At 34.9% G+C, this 18,797-nt stretch overlaps 1 protein-coding gene across 4 annotated transcripts in view; it reads left to right on the top strand.

Annotated features, from left to right (window-relative positions):
* Positions 1–18,797, top strand: part of LOC136342872 (pupal cuticle protein 20-like) — a 29,625-nt gene that overhangs the window by 8,761 nt on the left and 2,067 nt on the right. Inside the window, exons 1-4 of one of the 4 annotated variants that reach the window (XM_066289124.1) lie at positions 14,241–14,279; positions 14,568–14,739; positions 15,247–15,439; positions 15,710–15,873. In XM_066289124.1, the coding sequence (XP_066145221.1) occupies positions 14,265–14,279; positions 14,568–14,739; positions 15,247–15,439; positions 15,710–15,873 (544 nt within the window). In that variant the 5' untranslated portion in view covers positions 14,241–14,264. The other 3 variants (XM_066289125.1, XR_010732703.1, XR_010732702.1) reach the window with 3 other exon arrangements.

Genomic DNA, 18,797 nt, shown 5'->3' with positions numbered 1-18,797 from the left:
GTTGATTCGTCGGAAAATAAAATAAGTTTGTGAAACTGGTTATTTTCATTTAAAATTTTGTCCTCCACCCACAAACAAAAATCTAGTCACTTTGCATTGTCTCCATCTTCTAATCCTTGATCGAAATGTGGTTTGAATGGGAAAAAATTATTTGCTTTTAAAATTTTTTGAATTTGACTTTTTTGGGCGATATGCAAAATTTGAGCTCGTTTTCATAACGATACAAAACGGTTTTCCATAACAGACTGCAAGACAACAACTGTAGCTGCTTCATCATCATTTAAAAGTTTCTTCTTTTTTAAATTATTCACCGACCCAGTATCCTTGAATCTCTTGACTAACTGACGAATTCCATGTAATGAAACAGAAACTCCCGGAAACTTTTCGACAAATCTTTCTTGTACATATCTGTAAGAGTTATCGCCACTTCCATAACACTGCACCAAAAATATTTTTTGCTGAAAAGTTAACATTTTGAAATTATTTTTCAAAACGAGATTATTAATTAATATTGTGACATTTGTTGTCATGCTTGTTGCAAATACGTAAAATGAGGTGAAAAAGATAAAATTAGAAATTGTTTGAATTCAAAAAAAAATAAAACATGGAATACTCAGTTAAAATTTTGTATGTAAACTTTGGGTAGGATTTGAAATAGTTTTTGATTTACCATTTTGCTCCAAAATGAGAAATAAAGGTAGTTTACTTTTGATAATATTTCATGTGTTCGTAGTTTTCGGGCACCCTGTATAAAAAAGTTCAAAAGTATCTTCGTAAATCGTATTTTTTCGAGAAGCAGAAACTTTTATCTAGAATGACTTTTTGTTGAAAAACGACATTTTTTGTCCTTTTGTCCTCTTGGGTCCTCTATCTGTGGACATACTATATATGTTGTAGCAATATATAGTGTATAAGAATGGTGAGAGTGTTATCAATACGTATCTCTAGTTGTCTGCTTTCAAGTAAGTCTTTAATTAGGTGTATTAAATACTTTGGTGTCTGTAATTGATACAGTTTGTATAAGAGGCCCCAACGCCAAACACTGTCAAATGCCTTATTGATTTCTATGAATGGGCATCCTGATTGTCCTCCGTTAAGATGAGCTGTTTGGATGTTGTTCGTGAGGACAAAGAGTAGGGTCTTGGTTTGAATTAATAGTTTGGAAGATGTTCCTCAATCAGAAGAAGTCTATCTTTAATAATGTGTTAAAATATTTTGCTTAGCATCGGGAGCAGCGTGATTGATCTGTAGTTTTGTATGTGTGTATTGTTATATATATATACAGGGTGAGGCACCAAGAGCGCCTCGGGGTATTACATCCTTATTAATAATTTGATCGTAAATTGTTTTTAGAGGTGTATGTAGGACCTTACAAGGTACATTTTAAAAATATTTTCATTTATACAGGGTGTATATAAAAAAAGATACATCTCAAACATATGTTTTTTTTAATGGGACACCCTATATTTTATTACATATTTGGAATTATAAGAAGAAAATAGTACAAGTTTTTATAACACACATTGGGTCTAAAACCGTTGCTTCTAGCGACGTCAATAAAGTATACCTTTTCTAAGTATAAAGGGTAGGGAAAAAGGGTTTTAAATACCAAAATAATATACACCGTGGCACGAAAAAGTTACAGAGATTTAAATGTGTCCTAATGGTCGCTTGTGGCGCCCCCTAGAAGAAACAACTAAATCGTTAATAAATTTGAATTTCGTGTCCTAAAACACCCTCAAATATGAAATTTCGTGAAATTAACTCAAAGAAATCGAAAGATATTAAGGAAAATGTGATTTTTTTTTTCAACTTTAACACCCTGTAGCTCCATAATTATTAACTTTTGGACTGAGGGAAGTTTAGTTAAATCGACTTATTTTCACTCAAACAATCTGCGTTATTATTTTGGCCACGTAATTCGAGGATACCCTGTATATTGTATAGAAGGTGTTTCAGAAGGAGAGGTACAAACTTTAATATGTTATTCTACATTTAATTCTAACTACAAAAGTTCCTAAAAACATATATCCCCAAATGCTTCATTTAGGATATACAGGGCGATAAATGTTAATTCTAAAAATAATTTTTTTTAAGTATTTCAAAAACGGTTGTTGGTATTTAAAAACAAATTGGCAAAGAAGAACTCGTCGTCGTTGAAAGACATCTTCTGCATTGAAAATAAATAAAATCACTAAGAAGTGGCTGTTAGAAAAGCCGTAACAAAACACTACATCTGCATAATCACTGTGAGTAAATAGTTTTGGCATTTTTAGAACTTGCATTCAAAGACAAGTTTATACGACAAAACGGCTAAAAACTAAAATAATATTATGATTTTAACGTATTACTGTGTTCAAAAGAAATATAAAAATATCTAAATGTCAATTATCGTAATACATACGACAACCTGATAATTTTTTTAAAATTATTATTTTAATTTTTTTTTAATTAAAAGATACTCTTTACAAGATCCTTTAAAACTACTACACTCTGATCTTTTAAATAGATCAATGAGCAATTTTGTTCTAACTTAAATTATTACGTGATGATTAAAACTAAGGCCTTACACTCTAGTTTGCCTTAAGATCTATTAAGTTTTCTACACTAAACTTAGCATGTAGCACAAATACCGCACAATAATCTGCTTTTCGCTATCAATATTTCACTAACTCGAAAGGCTTGGTTCTCTTGAGTCTTTTTACTATGTTTGTTTGGTCCAAGAGTTGGATGGCCTCGATATTCACATGGTTAAGTAACCTTTGTTCGTGACTACTGGCAACTTTGGTGATGGTTTGATCAACAGTCTCCATTTGAAGGTCTCGATGGTTGTCTCTATTTTGACAGTATCAAGGTGCATCAACGATGTTTCCTAGTACTTTGTTCTGAAATCGTTGGATCACTTGTATATTGCTCTTGCTGGCACAACCCCAGAGTTGAATACCGCAGGTCCAAACAGGTTTCAGTATTTGTTTGTATAATAACAGTTTGTTGTATGTAGATAACTTGGAATTTCTTCTATGGAGCCAGTACATTTTTTTTAGTTTAATGCCCAATTCTTCACGTGTCTTTTTGAAATTAACTTTCCAGCGGAGTTTCGCATCTAATATCATTCCCAGATATTTAGCTGAGTCAGCATGGGAAATTTTGGTTTTATTAATCCGGATGGGCAGATGTTGCTCTTGTTTATTGGTAATGTTTACATGTACAGACTTGTTTTCATTTAACTTGATTCGCCAGGTTTTAGTCCAGATATCAATTTTATTAATAGAGGTTTGGAGTTTTTCAGCAGCCTCTTCATGATCTCTTCCGACAGCTATGACTGCGGTGTCATCAGCGAATGTTGCTATTGTTTCTTGTTCAAGACTTCGGGTATCACTAGTATATAATAAATAGAGTACTGGACCGAACACACTACCTTGTGGTACCTCTGCTCGGATTTTCTTTAGTTCTGAGTAGACATCTTCTTGTTTGATTCTGAAATATCTTTCCGGTAAATAGGATTGTAGAAGCTATGAATGTTGTTGTGGCAGAAACTGGTTCAGTTTATGGAACAATCCTTCGTACTATACTTTATCGAAGGCCTGTGCAACGTCGAGGAAGGCGATGGAACAGACTTTTCTTTCTTCTAGTGATGTTTCGATGACATTTGTAATTCTATGTACTTGGTCAATTGTGGAGTGACTTTCTCTAAATCCAAATTGATGAGAAGGTATCAAGTTCTTTTCTTCTACTATGGGTTTTAGCTTCTTGAGGAGTATTTTTTCATATAATTTGGAGATGACTGGTAGCAAAGATATAATCCTGATAATCTTACTGCTCTTTATTTCTCGAAAACCACACACTTTACGATGAACATTGAAGAGGGCTTTGTTTTAGCAAAATGGGTGGAGATTTAAAAAATCAGGAAATCGTGTTCAAAAAAACAACGACGTCCTATTTTTATTTGTGTATTTAATTGTAACAATTGCACACCATTGCTCATAGATTTTAATTTCTTTCATTGCAAATGATGTCTTTTAATAACGAGTTTTCCTCTGCCAATTTTCTTTAAAACACCTTAAAATATGTTTTCAAACTTAATCTTTATCGCCCTGAATATCGTAAACGAAGCCTTTCCCGACATATTTTTATAGGATTTTTTTTTGCTTAGAAAGAAATGTAGAATTACATATTGAAGTTTGTACACTTCTTCCCGACCCTGTATAATATTTTAGGTTTGTTGATTTTGATGATTTTGACTGACTGTTTGATAAAGAAATAAAAAATTATTGATAAATTGAATGTTTCTTCTTGTCTTTAATAATAAGATTAACCTAAGATTACCTAATATGTTAATATTTGTTTCTCCTGTAGCTTTTAAATGATTAGAAATGTCAGAAAAACTTTTTAAACACAACTTTTTTATAATGAAATCTATGTTCTCATTAAAAAAAAGATATATTTCCGAAAAAAACATAGCGTCGGAGTCGCATTACGTAATTTAATGTTTTTAGCATTTATTTTAGCTTACGTCCCCTTAGTTAACGTGGTGAAAAGATTACTTTGCTAAGCCCATCTGTTTTCGTATAAAATGGGTAGGGCGTCGCGTTTAAATGACCCTATACATCCTTGCTACAATTGTCAACTCAAAATATAGTGAAAATAATGAAAGTTCAATTATATATTTGTTATTTTTTGTGTTCCAATTTTGACGTAACCATCTTCGATCTTAGATCATCCTGTATAAGAAAAGTTTTCGAACGTCACGGAACTTTAGAAAACATGCCAATAATTTCATGGATTTTTACAGGCTGGAATATCGGAAATTCGACGGAAGAAAATGAATTTTTAAAAATTAACGGGAAAAATCATATGAAAATTTGATTTGCTAAGGCCGTTATCAGAAAACCGCTAAAAACGGCTGGATGGCACGTCTTTACAGTTTCGTTGCTGCATTCGTCAGAAAATGTCCCTCACTTGAATTTCTTAAGCTCTTGCCGTACCTATTTGTCCTCCTTGTATTACAGCGCAAAAGTAAAAAAGGACGCGAAGTCATCAGGTTCGATGCTTCCAAAAAAAGAAGGCAGTACTTCCTGAGCCTGAAATTTCATAATGCCGACCAAGACAAAGGGCGGATTATAAACTTTATACTATAGTAATATTCGAATCCATTGTCGAGTAGTTCAGTTTATTTAAGTTTTTTTTTGAATTTAACTCAGGCAAAAACCATTTATAACAACGGAAATTAAGAAACTTTGCCTCGTTCTAACGAACTCAATATCTCTTACCCTTCCCGAGATGAAAAGATAGGGCCCGGATTGGAAGGGCCCTGCAGGAAGGTATACTCCTGCATTAATGCAGCACCTTGGAAAACCAATATGAATTACATAAAGATACAGCAACGTTGTTTCTCCGTTCACGAAATAGTTAACTAAAGTTGAAATGTCTCCAATAAGCAAGCTTTTGTTCAAACTAACTTGTTCCAGACAAGAATACTCCCAGCCAATTCTAAACTTTGCATATCTGAAGTTCACGTTTCCGTACAAGCTACTAATTTCGAGAAAGATAATTTAACTTACAATGCTATTCAAGACGCTTATAAGTACTTCCGAACTTAAACACTATTATTGTCAGACCACCAAACGAGCTTCGTCCCGAGCAGTATCGATAATTGTGGATGTGAGAGAAGAAACTCGATATCGAAGTTTGGGCTAAAATTGGTCAGATAAGGTAATTACAAAAAGTTTTCGGTTGATACAGCTATAAGTCACGTAATCCATAAGTCCTCCAAAATACAGAGGGAACAAGTATCACGAAGGTTGTTTAATGGACAAATTCTTTCGTCCAAGTCTAACTATATACTCCTGAGAGTATTTCTCCAACCCTTGCCAAACATTCTCCGCTCTGTTATTGTAATTTGAATAACATCCATCTTCCGCTAATTGAAACTAAAACATGTACGCCAAAGTTTATATAAAGTTCGTTTCAAACAAGTAACTTAATAACGAAGTTCTAATGGAATACGTAAAAATAAGAAGACAGGATACATTGATACAGTCTAAGTTGATATGGGGTGCATGATCCGATTTCCACACTGATATATCTTACCAAGGTATCTGCGAATTCCAGAAACACGGTGCAGGTAACAGCGATTTTAGGTCACCCTGTAGGAAAACCACTCTTGCGCCAAGCGCATATACAAAAATTACAATAAACTCGACTAAATCGAGCGTAAATAAAATCAGAAACATAAAAACGCAACGTGGCTCGAATCATAACATTAACGGTGTAATTATAATTAAAATAAATTCATTCGTGCTCCCTTTTTAATCTGGTTCGTTATAGAGACATATTTAAGTGCACAACTTCCTTATACACTGACTTTCAAAAAAACCGCAACACCAAGAAGAACGCATTGTATGTATTTGAAATTTTGATATAATTTTAGACTTGTAAAGAGAAAAAAATGATAAAAATTTCAAGTTCGTATTTTAATGCGATTTGAAGTTTTTCTTTACTTTTTTATCTGTGACGATCGTTCTTTTTGCAAATTTTTTTACAGGTGGATGGCGATAAAGGTACTATTGTTAGTACCATATTAAATGTGTGGTAGTGCAAAGTGCCTCGTATGCGCCAAAATGCAGTTTAACGGCAGTTAACTCCCTTTGAAAGGGAAAGAATTGTTGGTATGCATGAGGCAGGTTTACCTTTCCGCGAAATTGCACGTACCAGGTCTGTAAATATGAAACCGGAATCTTTTAATAATAAGTATAACTTAGCTGCGCAATAATTATAAAAAATATTTTATTCGAAATATTTCCCATCGTTACATATACATTTTTCCCATCTCTGTGGCAATTTGTGGATGCCACGCCAGAAGAACTGTTGTTCTTTTGAGGCAAACCGTTCATCGAGCCATTTTTGAACTGTTTCGTAAGAGGTGAAGTGCCGTTCTGCAAGAGCGTGTCCCATCGATGCAAATAAGTGATAATCGGATGGTGCCAAGTCGGGTGAATGAGCCGCATGCGATAGTGCTTCCCAATGAAACGTCCAAATCGTTTCCTTCACCAGTTTTGCAGTGTGTGATGGTGCATTATCATGGAGCAATATCACCTTGTGTTGCCGTTCTTGATATTCTGGTCGTCTTTCACGCAAAGCTCGATGCAAGTCCATCATTTGTTGTCGGTAACGTTCAGTATTAACTGTTTCTCCAGGTTTTAGCAGCTCATAATAAATTACGCCTTTTTGATCCCACCAAACACAGAGCATTGTTTTCCGTCCATATCGATTTGGTCTTGCTGACGATGCTGATGGTTCGCCTGGAGTTACCCATGATTTTTTACCTTTGGGATTCTCAAAATAGATCCATTTTTCGTCACCAGTCACAATTCGATGAAGAAATGACTTTCTGCAATACACCTGGTAAGCAACAATTGGCAAGTGGTTTTTCGATTTTCTTGCCGTCTTTCATTGAGTTCATGAGGAACCCATTTTCCTATCTTCTGAATTTTTCCCATAGCTTTCAAACGAATGGAAATGGCTTCTCGTGTCACATTTAATTAGTTCGCTAATTGTTGTTGCGTTTGAGTATCGTCCTCATCTAACAAAGCTGGTTTTCCACGCTCTTCGTTATTAACGTCAAAATCGCCACTTTTGAATTTTTCAAACCACTCATAGCACTGTGATTTTCCAAGGGCACGTTCACCGTAAGCTTCAACAAGCATGCGATGTGAATCTGCAGCCGTTTTTTCAAGTGGTAACAGAAAATCAATGCTGTCCGCAAATCGTAATTTGTAGGCACAAAATTCGACATACTCAAAGCCATTGCAAACTGTACTGCAGTATTGAACCTGTATTGTTATGATTTGAAAATCATTCTCAGATGTAAATAAGAGATGTAGTACCCTAATAACACGATAAGGTAGTACCTATATTGATCACTAGGGATATTTGGAGGCAAATTCCGGTTTCATATTTACAGACCTGGTAGATTGGATCGAAACGCATCAACAGTGCTAAGAGCTTAGAGAAATTGGTCTAACGAAGGGTCAGTAAATCGTCATCGTGGTAGTGGCCGCCCAAGAATGACGAACCAACGCAAAGACCGGCGACTTCGTCGTTCAGCGACAGGCGCCCCGTTTGAAACAATTCCGTCTTTTGGTGCTAACTGGGTAGCCACCCTAAATCGAAGGGTCTCCCTTGGTACGATATATCGCAGAATTCGAAGTTTTGGACTAAATTCATATCGTCCTATGTGTCGGCTTCCATTATCACGAAACCACAGGGTGGCCCGACTGGAGTGGTATCGTCTGAGAGTACAATGGGTGGATGAGTGGAGAAGAATCGTGTTCAATGATGAGAGCCGATTTTGTTGATGGCGATCTGATGGACGGTTACGTGTTAGAAGGTGCAGAGGAGAGCGATTAAATTTGGACTTTTTGGAAAGGCGTCATTCTGGTTTAACACCAGGTGTCACGGTTTGAGGTGCCATCCAGTATGGTAGTCGGTCTCCTCTTGTTTTCATTTATGATAGATTAAATGTATTTAGGCCAGGGGCTTTTAGTCTCTGCCTAACAAAATCGACTGCCTCACAAGGCACCCGAAGAGGTATCTCCTCTTTTGCTGGTGCGAGTTATTGCGATTCGAAGGACCAGACGCTGATGCGTCAATTAATGTAAATGGGGTTCGAGGGTTCGGGGAAGACAAAACTCCGTAGCACGAATTAAGGAATTTACTTCACACTACAGATATCACTCTAATTTACACTACGGATCTACAACTTAATTTTACAGAGTCGGTACTGTGTTGCCCGAGATCTGAGAAAGTTCACGTATAAAGTTTGAGGGGTGACTTACAAAAGAGTTATTAAGCAGAGATTTGAGCTAGTATTATGAGAGAGGTTTGAGATAGAGTTCCGCGTTCAGGGATCGAGAAGTGTCGAAGAAACAGGAAGGAGAGCGTTCGCGAGTACTGTCTTGGAGATAATGTTCCGAAGGAGTGTTAGATTTTTTGCGTCCCAGGGATGGTGGGGCTGGAGGGAGATCACCACGATAAGCCCTTGACAAATCCCAACCGACACCGCCCCCTAGTTTGTGGAAAGTTTTTTCGCAAGAATCTCCACGGTCAAAGTCCAGATGTGGCTCGCTGGTTCCTTTGACAGATTTATTTGGTGCCCCCCATAAATCGGGGCAGCGATAAATCAAGGAACCAGTGCCATCACCATGGCCGGGTTTAAGCACGTCGGGGTAAGTGCTGCATCAGATGCGTATTGGGATCATTCCAACGCCTTTAGGGCCTAATTGAAGCCCAGCGATGCCGCTGATTTATGTTGGGTTTTTTCCCAACAAAATGCTCAGAGATACATTAATAGTGTCTTAGAACCGGTTCTTGTACCTTACATGCACGACCATCCTGGAAGCACATTTCAACAGGATAATGCGTGACCACATGTAGGCAACGATACTTTGAGATATTTGGAAGCTGAAAATTTGGATACTTTACCTTGACCAGCTCGGTCTCCCGATTTGTCCCCAATAGAGCATGTATGGGATATAATGGATCGGAGACTTCAACGTTTAACTCGCCCTCCAGAGACCATAGATGAACTCGGCGAGCAGGTGCAGATTGCCCGGGATACAATACCACAGGAAGATATTGACAATTTAATTTTAAGCATGCCACGTCGCTTACAGGAATGTATTAATTTAAGAGGAGATACCACTCATTATTAAATTATTATTAAATTTTTTCACTTATTCACAATCATTTTCTTTTGATATTTTGATCGTTTTCATCTATTACCCGACCCAACGTAATGCCAGAATTTCAAACGTGCACGATGTGTTCTTCTTGGTGTTGCGGTTTTTTTGAAAGTCAGTGTAGTTTACAGAAAATTTTATTTGTAAAGGTAGAAAATAATTTAAAAATAATATGTGCAGCAGGCGCTCGATAACGTAAACACGCGATAATGAAAATATTTCATTAATGTAAACACAAAATTCCTTCTATAGAATCAAGCGGAAAGGGCGTTAATGTAAAAATATGTGGACGCTCGATAACGCAAACAAGTCTTGGCGACACAAAATAGGGCTAATGATGGCGGAAAAGGCAGACATTCCGCGCTCATTCCAAAATTTTAATATCTTTGTTGATTATGACTGTTCAAAAACTGCTAGAATGACCAGCAGTATATTCCTGAAATGTCTCCACAGGCGGTTTGACCTTGAGATATAACGATGAATTTGTAATCAAAAATATTCTACATATCCACACATTGAGTATTATCTAATTAGTACGTAAAAAAATTTCCTAAAAAACACAAGCTTCCAATAAAAGCGTCGGTACTATGAGATAATACAACAAAGTCTCCCTCCAGACCAAAAACTGAAGAGCGGGGATGGGTCAATTTTTGTCATGTACCTACGATCCATAGAGACTTAATTAATTCAATCCCTGAACCGAAAGGTAATAAGACCAACCAAACTATACTACCAAAAATTTCTACTTTCAACCCTCTCATCAAAAAACCTCGAAAACATATTTAAAGCTTTGAAACAGGCAACATTATGAGAACCTGGAACGCAGTTAATCAGCGAACTATTCAGAAATGTTGGAACAATCTCTGTTGTGCCAATGATTAAGATGAACATGATTTTCCCTTAAGCGTCACTAGAGAACAATTCCGATCCAATGCTGATGTTCTTGTCAGTGCGTCATTGAATGTTCTCAATTTATTGAAAATAGTTGATCCCAACATTGTTTGCATCACACGTGATATTAACTTATGGAACGAAGACAAGCAGGCGAACGATGTTAATAAGAAGGACGGTATGGACAGTGAGGACGAAGAGGACGTTTCCATTAAAGTTATAAGTGGCATATAAGTTTTTAACCAAATTTTAAATTAAATTGAAAGAAAAAAATATCATTCCCGGATATACTGAGAGTTTTTTTTAGTGTACCTACTATTGCTATCTACCAAACGGTGAGAGTTCCAACTTCGGTTATATTATACAATAATGCCCCCTTAATGAGGTGATTAAAGAAACCGCTACAGGATTGCCACATTTTCAGTAGTTTTCTAGATAATTGGAAAAATATGGAAATGGCCGAAAACTTCAATCCCTCGTATTTCGTAAACTGTTTGTGACAGAAAAGAAGTTTAAATTATAAAGTTTCAGAACTTTTTACTCTCTACAAAACGACCTACCATCGACCGTCACTGTACAAATTTTACTAACGAAATAATCGTTATCAACTTCATTATTTCAAATACAAACCTGAAATTTTTATTTCGTATTTCCAAAGTGCTTTTTATTCCTGATAGACCCATGTATAATTTGTTTACATTTATTAACGTTTCAATTATCAAACTTTTTTTATTTACTTTTTGAAACTACACTAAATACTAGGTTACTATGGAAACGATTTTCCAAAAAATTTGAAATTTATTTGTCAAATAAAGTTGTTTTTGGACTTATTTTCTTTTTTCATCATTTATTTTTTAGCTGAATCCACTAAAAAGTAAGTTTCAATAATGCTATTCTGTAACGACGAAAAAATGAATATGTTCGTTGTGTATTTGTGAAATTTTCTTAATGCCAAAAATGCTTTGGAACAATACAAAAAATTGTACTCAGAGAGAAGATCTCACACATAAAAAATCTACGCGAAATTGGAAAGAACCTTACATGAGTATGGTTTTTTTCTAAACCAAGAAAAGGTAAATAAAAAATAGCCTGATGATGAATTATTTGGGTTGAAACGTTAATAAATATAAACCTATTATACATGGGTCTCTTAGGAATAAAAAGCGCTTTTAAAATCTGATATAAAAATTCCAGGTCCGTATTTAAAATTATGAAGTTAATAACGATTACTTAGTAAAAACTATACAATGACGTTCGATATGTTGTTTTTTAGAGAGTAAAAAGTTGTAAAACTTTGTAATTTAAACTTCTGTTCTGTCACAAACAGTTTACGAAATACGAGGTATTGAAATTTTGGGCCATTTTCATATTTTTCCAACTATCTAGGAAACCGCGGAAAATGTGGCAGCATTGTAGCGGTTTCCTTGATCAGTTTTAAAAAGGGCCATTTCTGACAATTTTGGCCAAAGTTGCAGCTCTCACCATTTAAAAGATAGTAACGCTAGACACACCAAAAAAACACCCTGTATTTGTTTTTCGCAAATTACGAGCCTAGAAATTGGAAGACAATGTTAAGTGCAAATTGACGAAGATTAAGATTGGAGATTATTTTTCTTCTCATTAAACAATACTTATCGCCATTACAAAATTGGTTTATTTTGTTATACACACGGTGTCCTATAAATGTCCGCCCATATAAACCATATTCCAATAATGCTTCATTAGGAAGATATAGGGTCTTAAAGTTTTATTAAGAAATCAAATTTTTATTAATATCTTTAAAACCGCGTGAGATATGTAATTGGTATTTGGGATGTTTTGACAGTTAATGTAGATGCATTTGATTATAAAAAAAGGCTATTTTTATTTTCACCAGTGGCGTGTGGATGGACACATCTCAACACATTTTTAAAGACAAAATGATATGCCCCTGCTTTTTGTCAAAATAAAAATTATTTTTGGAAATTTGATTTCTTTGAATATTGTTATATTTGAAACTGATTGATGATGATTGAAATAATTGATTGAATATTACAGGTAAGATTTTTTTTCTGTATTTAACAGCATGTTTATCGAAATTGACACTTGATAATTGTCGCCAATAACAACACTAACAACTGTTTTTATTGCACTAAAGAACTAATTTACAATAATCACAGTTGCGACATAACCGTTAAAAAAAAATGAGAAAATGATGTAGTTTCAATAGTTAAGGGCGGCTTTATCTTGTCCCTTCTCATTGGCTCCAAGCGATTTTATACAAGATGATACAATAGAAAGAAATTAAATAAAATGCAGGTGATCATAAAATAACATAGATGACTCCATGACGATATGGAAGATTACATAACTCATAATATTCAAATTTAAAATTCAGATGGCTGCATTACTTATATCGTTCAAAATTTTTTATTTTTTCCATTTAAAAATTATTTTAACATTAACTTGCCATACATTATTTAATTCGGAAAAATATTTCTTATCAAAAAATGTAAAAAAAAATATAAAGTTCAATTTGAAATTTTTAAGTTAACACCTGAAGCAGAAGAACTTGAGCAAAAAAAAATCAACTTTGACATTTTTTAATAGCCTGAAAAATATCATTTAAATATCATAAAAAATTCATTCATAAATAACTGAGTTATATCTTCACCTGTTGATTTTGCGACGCTCTGCATTTCAAGCAGCTATACCTATGGAACTCATTTTACTTGGGACACCCTATATTTACATAGAGTACAGTTTCTTTGTTAATTTCTAAGTAAAACGTGGTTGAAAAGGCGTAGTGACTGTAGTTTATTGAGAAAGAACGTTTATCCTACATCCTAGGTGTGTTACTCATTTATCAATTTAGACGTAGTTCGACCTATAATGGAGAGATTCCAATCATATAAAAGTTCCAATCCCCAAAAGTCATTACTCGTATTTGCATTCGCATGAAAATTATGTAAATAAAATGCCAAAATCTAAATACTTCCAGACCTTATATCATCGCACCTAATTACTAAAAAACCGTTTGTTGTTAAGACAATAGATAGGATTTATAGGCCATTTTGTATTCTAATTTTCGCTAGGTCTTGTCAACTCAGTCACTCCTAGAAAAAATAACTCAGAGGCGCAGCGTTGCGAAAAAAATCCTTTCGACGATTTTCTATCTCAATTTAGATTAAAAACTAGGAAAAACGGGCTGCTTAAATTATTTATTTCTATCTATGAAAAAATTGCTAATAATAATAAATATTTAATTGAAATTTGAGGATTCCGATAACTTCACCACAGCCCACAGTTTTATGTATGTGTCTCCAACGCTAAATTCTGTACCACTAATAACAATAAAATTTTGAAGAAATAATTTCGTTGTGAACTAATAATTGATTCTTGGTACGCCTATGTTGAAATATATTACAGATGATCATACTCTTTTGAAGCTGGTAGAGACGTTCTCTCCAATGCAGAAGGTCTTCCATGCGTAAGTGTTGCCAAATAAAAATTTATATCATCTGAAAAGTATTAACGAGATGGCTTTTCGTATAAATAGAGGGACGCTCTAGCGAAATCTCAAAGTAAAATCAACTTCTGTCGCGATTAGTTCAAGTGATCCAATATTAACATTTTTTTATTGAATCCATAAACATGGTATTCAAATTTGTAAGTATTATCAAACATATAATCATATTTTCTGCACACACCTGAATATTTTTAAACCTTTTAAAAATTAACGGCGCAGCTTGATCCTGACATATTGCAGTTCAAGTATTTTTACTTTTCGTACGACACTGATTTCACAAAAATGGACATGAAAATATAAGCATGAACGCTTCAAATTTTCTTCTAGTTTTTCACACGATTTTTAACTTCTTGTTTATTAATTTATTAATTACCTTCTCGATTACTGCACAGATTTTACTTTCCAATCTAGCATAACATTTTTTCCAGTGTGTTCTTTCCATCATTGCAACTGTCTCTATGGCAGCTCGTCTGGAAAACAACTACTTTTCTCCTTCAAACGCTCGATCATCAGAAGGATCTAATCGTTTTTATGGAACATCAAATTTTGGAGGTTTATCGTCGTCAAATCTAAGATCTTCCGGAAGCCAATTTGGAAACGGTAAAAGACACAGTTCATATTTTTATCATGCCCCTGTGGCTCAAATTTATTTTTCAATGCACCAAACTAATATAATATAATATTTACATTTAACATATCCCTTCACTGACACGATAACGGGCGGCGACCGTTATGAAATCTTAATAAACGTCGACTGTTATTAAATTTAAAACACTCGTAGTTCTAAAATTCCAATTGCTTTTAGAGAGACTTCAAATTTGAAACCATTCTGATGAATTTTTGGTCGTTTCCGTCTTATTTATTTAAATTCCCCGAACGTTCTTTCAAGTTTTACAAATTCCAAAATTATTCAAAAATTTTAATTAGTTCTTGAGAATTTTAAGGAATTTCTAAAATAAATAACGGGATTTGCAAAGAAGTTTTTGTGTTCACTTTGTAGATATCTCTTCTTGTAGTTTTCTACAAGACTTTTTAAATTTCGAAAAGGACCTTGTTATAATTTTTTTTAATTCTCTATGATATACATACATAATGTCGTTATTTTAGGCGGCTCCTCCTATTATTCCCCTTCGTCGGCAAGATTCGCTGGAGCAAGCCTCGGAGGATCCTCTTTAAGCCAATATAATAGGGCTCCTTCGACAGACAACTTTTCTGGAAGATCCAGTTACAACAGAGACCCTCAATTCCGAATTTTACGATTTAATAACGATAATTCGGGAACAGGAGACTACAGTTTCGCGTGAGCAACTTCTCTATGATCATATATTTTTAAAATTTCAGTATCAATACTGTTAATGAATAAATATAATATTGTGTTGTTTGAGAAGTTCTTCCTGTATTATAAGCCAAGGTTTACCAAAACCACAGTTTCCATGTAAATTTCTAACTTCACGGGTTATACTCAAGTAAAACTTATCTGCTTCTCAAAAATTTAACACAAAGTTGTTCGCCAACACACACGTTGAACTTCACGTACAACTATTATTACATATTAGAAAAATTATTTCAGGTTCGAAACTGAAAATCAGATCAGACAACAAGAAGTTGGAGAACAGCGAGTTATTGGAAACGAGCAAGCCACAAATGTTCGAGGATCATATTCCTATGTCACACCAGAAGGACAACAAATTTCAGTGAATTATGTAGCTGATGAAAATGGATTCCGAGCAGAGGGTAAGAAATAAACTCATTCTTCTAAATATCTTCACCTTCCTCGGAATTAACCGGCAATTAGAAGTTATCAGTCAAAATATTTCAAAACACAAGAAGTAGTGGGTACTACTCCGTGTTTTTCACTATTTATGCCAAATTTTTTAATTTGTTCGTGTAAATGTATTCATTCAAAGACTGTACACAGGGTGTCTCAAAAATAAACGCCCAACAATGGTTTGGTGTTTAAAAAAATAGTAAATATACAATTAAATCTATGCTTACCCTATTTCAGTAATTTAAATCGTGGTATTAACCCTCAACAGTTGAAAGCACATTTTTTTTGCGTGGACGCGACCCCGGGGATAAAAAATCTTGTCGGTAAGACGGTACTGGAGTCTGTACTACCAGCCTATGTGGGGTTTCACCCACTAAAAAAATCCCATGTTTGTAGAGGACTTCGAGCTCCTGCTCGAAAATCTCAATCATGCTTTTGGGCCGCTGTGTGATTTTGGCATGAGATAACAGAGTTAAACGGGATTATCGCTTTCTACTCTGCCATCGCTCTAGGCCCTTTTTGCTATGTCTCTCTGGGGAAGTGATCGATATCGCCTCTCTGATCTTCGGCTTGAATTACCCCGCCAACAGGGGGTTCTTCCGCCCTCTTCTGTCCTGGAAACTTATTCGGCTGTCTTCTTGGTGGTTGCTGGTTTGCAATAATGAGTTCGAAGTTCCAAAATGGTTATCCGGCCTTCTTTCTTCCATCATAGTAGGAGACGCCTTTTGGCATTTTGTCTTTTATTTCTCAAGTCCTTTGACTTGATTGGTCCTGTGTGGGTGGTTTCCACGGTTGAAAGCAACTTTCATATTATTCGTATTTATATTCCCCTCCCTCTTTTCGGCATTAATGTAACAGAATGAAAGTAGGTACTTAAGACCATTTAACAAAATACATTATAATATGCTAATTAAAGCTTTATTAATGCTTGTATTAACAAGCATTAAAACTTGAACTTTAAATAGTTATGTAAATTGAAAAACTTAAAGGGAAATTTAATTTTAAACGGCGTAATAGCAAATTTTCTTTCAACTCTAAACTAACTAAGTTGCGTTTGGTGACTTTTCTTATCGTTTGCTTTTGGCATATAAAGTACCTTTTTCGCTGCTATGCACATAGAGTTTTAGTAAGTGCAAGCAAGAGGCAATTAGGCGATTTGTAAGTGCGAGGGAGATAGGCTACCGTTTCCCTCTCCATTTTCAACGATCTGCTAACGTTTTTGACTCGCGAGTAGTACACCTTAATCCAAGGATGAGTATAGTTTTACGTGATTTTGAAAAAAGAAAATTACGTGCATACGTGGAAATTTGAAAATATTCTTCAAAGTAAATTTTAATCTAACCTTGCCTGTACAAATACTACAGTAAAAAGGATACAAGCCCTTTTTGTGACATGATACGTCCTCGGATTAAGGCATACTACCTGCTAATTAACTACGATAGTTTGTCTCGCTCGCACTTATCAGTCATCTAATTACCTCTTGCTTGCACGGTCTTAAACTCTTTGAAATGCGAAAAAGGTGGGGGTTTTCTTGGTACCACTAAAAATTACTGCTTAAACTTTAATGCAGAACAATATTAAAATTTTTTGCAAAACCACTTAGAGAAACTATTAGATGACATTCCTTTAGAATTGAGACATAAAATGTATTACTAGTACGATGGAAATCCAGCGTATTTCGGTCAAAATGTGCTAAACTATTCAAATAGACGTTTTGGAAATAAATGGATTGATAGGGGAGGACCTGTGTCTTGGCCAGCCAGGCCCCCCGATTTGAACCCACTCGACTATGATTTTTGGAGCCACATGAACAACATAATTTTTTTTTTTTTATTAAGATTATAGTGCCTCAACTAGTTGGGTTATTGGCACTCAACATACATTTGACAGTGTACAAAACTTTCTGAGTACAGATACATATCAAGTAGACATGAAGATTACGTTTAGACGGAGTTAAAAAGATCGATAGACTTCAGAAATTCTATGGTTGTTCTCTGATCTACTGTGGAGTGCAAGTTCTTATGCAGTTCATCTTTAATTTGAAAGGAGATCCTATTGGCACTATACATTGGACACTTTGAGATGATATGGTCGACTGTCAGCAAGACATTGCATCTGTCACATTTTGAGGGAGATGTCCTTTCCATTAGATGACCATGAGTTAGTCTTGTATGTCCTATTCTTAGTCTTTTTATGGCCACAGTGTACTTTCTGTTTAGGTGAAGTTGTTTAAAAGGGAGCAGAGATGGTCCAATTCGTGACAGTTCCGTGCTGGATAGATTCCAGAGGTTTTGCCACTTGCTTTCAATAGTTACTTTAAAATATTTGTTTACATCCTTCGGTAGGTAAAAATCTTGCTCTATGATCTGTGAACGGGCCGCATTTCCCGCACTCGAGTCCGCAAATTCGACCAACATAATTTATTCAATAGTATATTTTCGCATTCGCAAGAGTATAGAAATAAATTCAAGAGAAGAATTGTTGCATAAAATACATTTAGCTGAAGAACAGCTTACGTAACATCGTCTTCAAACTCAACGAGCAACAAAATATGCAACACCGAGCTCAGCTATGTAATAAAAAAAATTAAAATATTTTCGAAAATTGATTAAAGTAATAAGTAACATTAGTGATAATAAAATGGTATATAAAAAAGCTACAGAAAAATCTGCCTCGACATCTCCTTTTCCCCCAAATACACGCCATATTTTGCAAAACGAGATATGTCAGCTTCGTCAACGTGTCAAGGTTCGTTAATACTCCAAATTTGGTAATTTTAACTGTTATTGTTTCCACGTTATTGCAAAAAAAACCTTTGCCATAGTGCCCCTTTAAAAAGATGTAACTTTTCTGGAAGGTATTTTTGGCATATTTTTATAAGCTTTTTTTT

Source organism: Euwallacea fornicatus, chromosome 13 (genome assembly GCF_040115645.1).
Source record: "Euwallacea fornicatus isolate EFF26 chromosome 13, ASM4011564v1, whole genome shotgun sequence".
Taxonomy (NCBI): Eukaryota; Metazoa; Arthropoda; class Insecta; order Coleoptera; family Curculionidae; genus Euwallacea; species Euwallacea fornicatus.
This window is presented reverse-complemented; position numbering and strand designations above follow the sequence as displayed.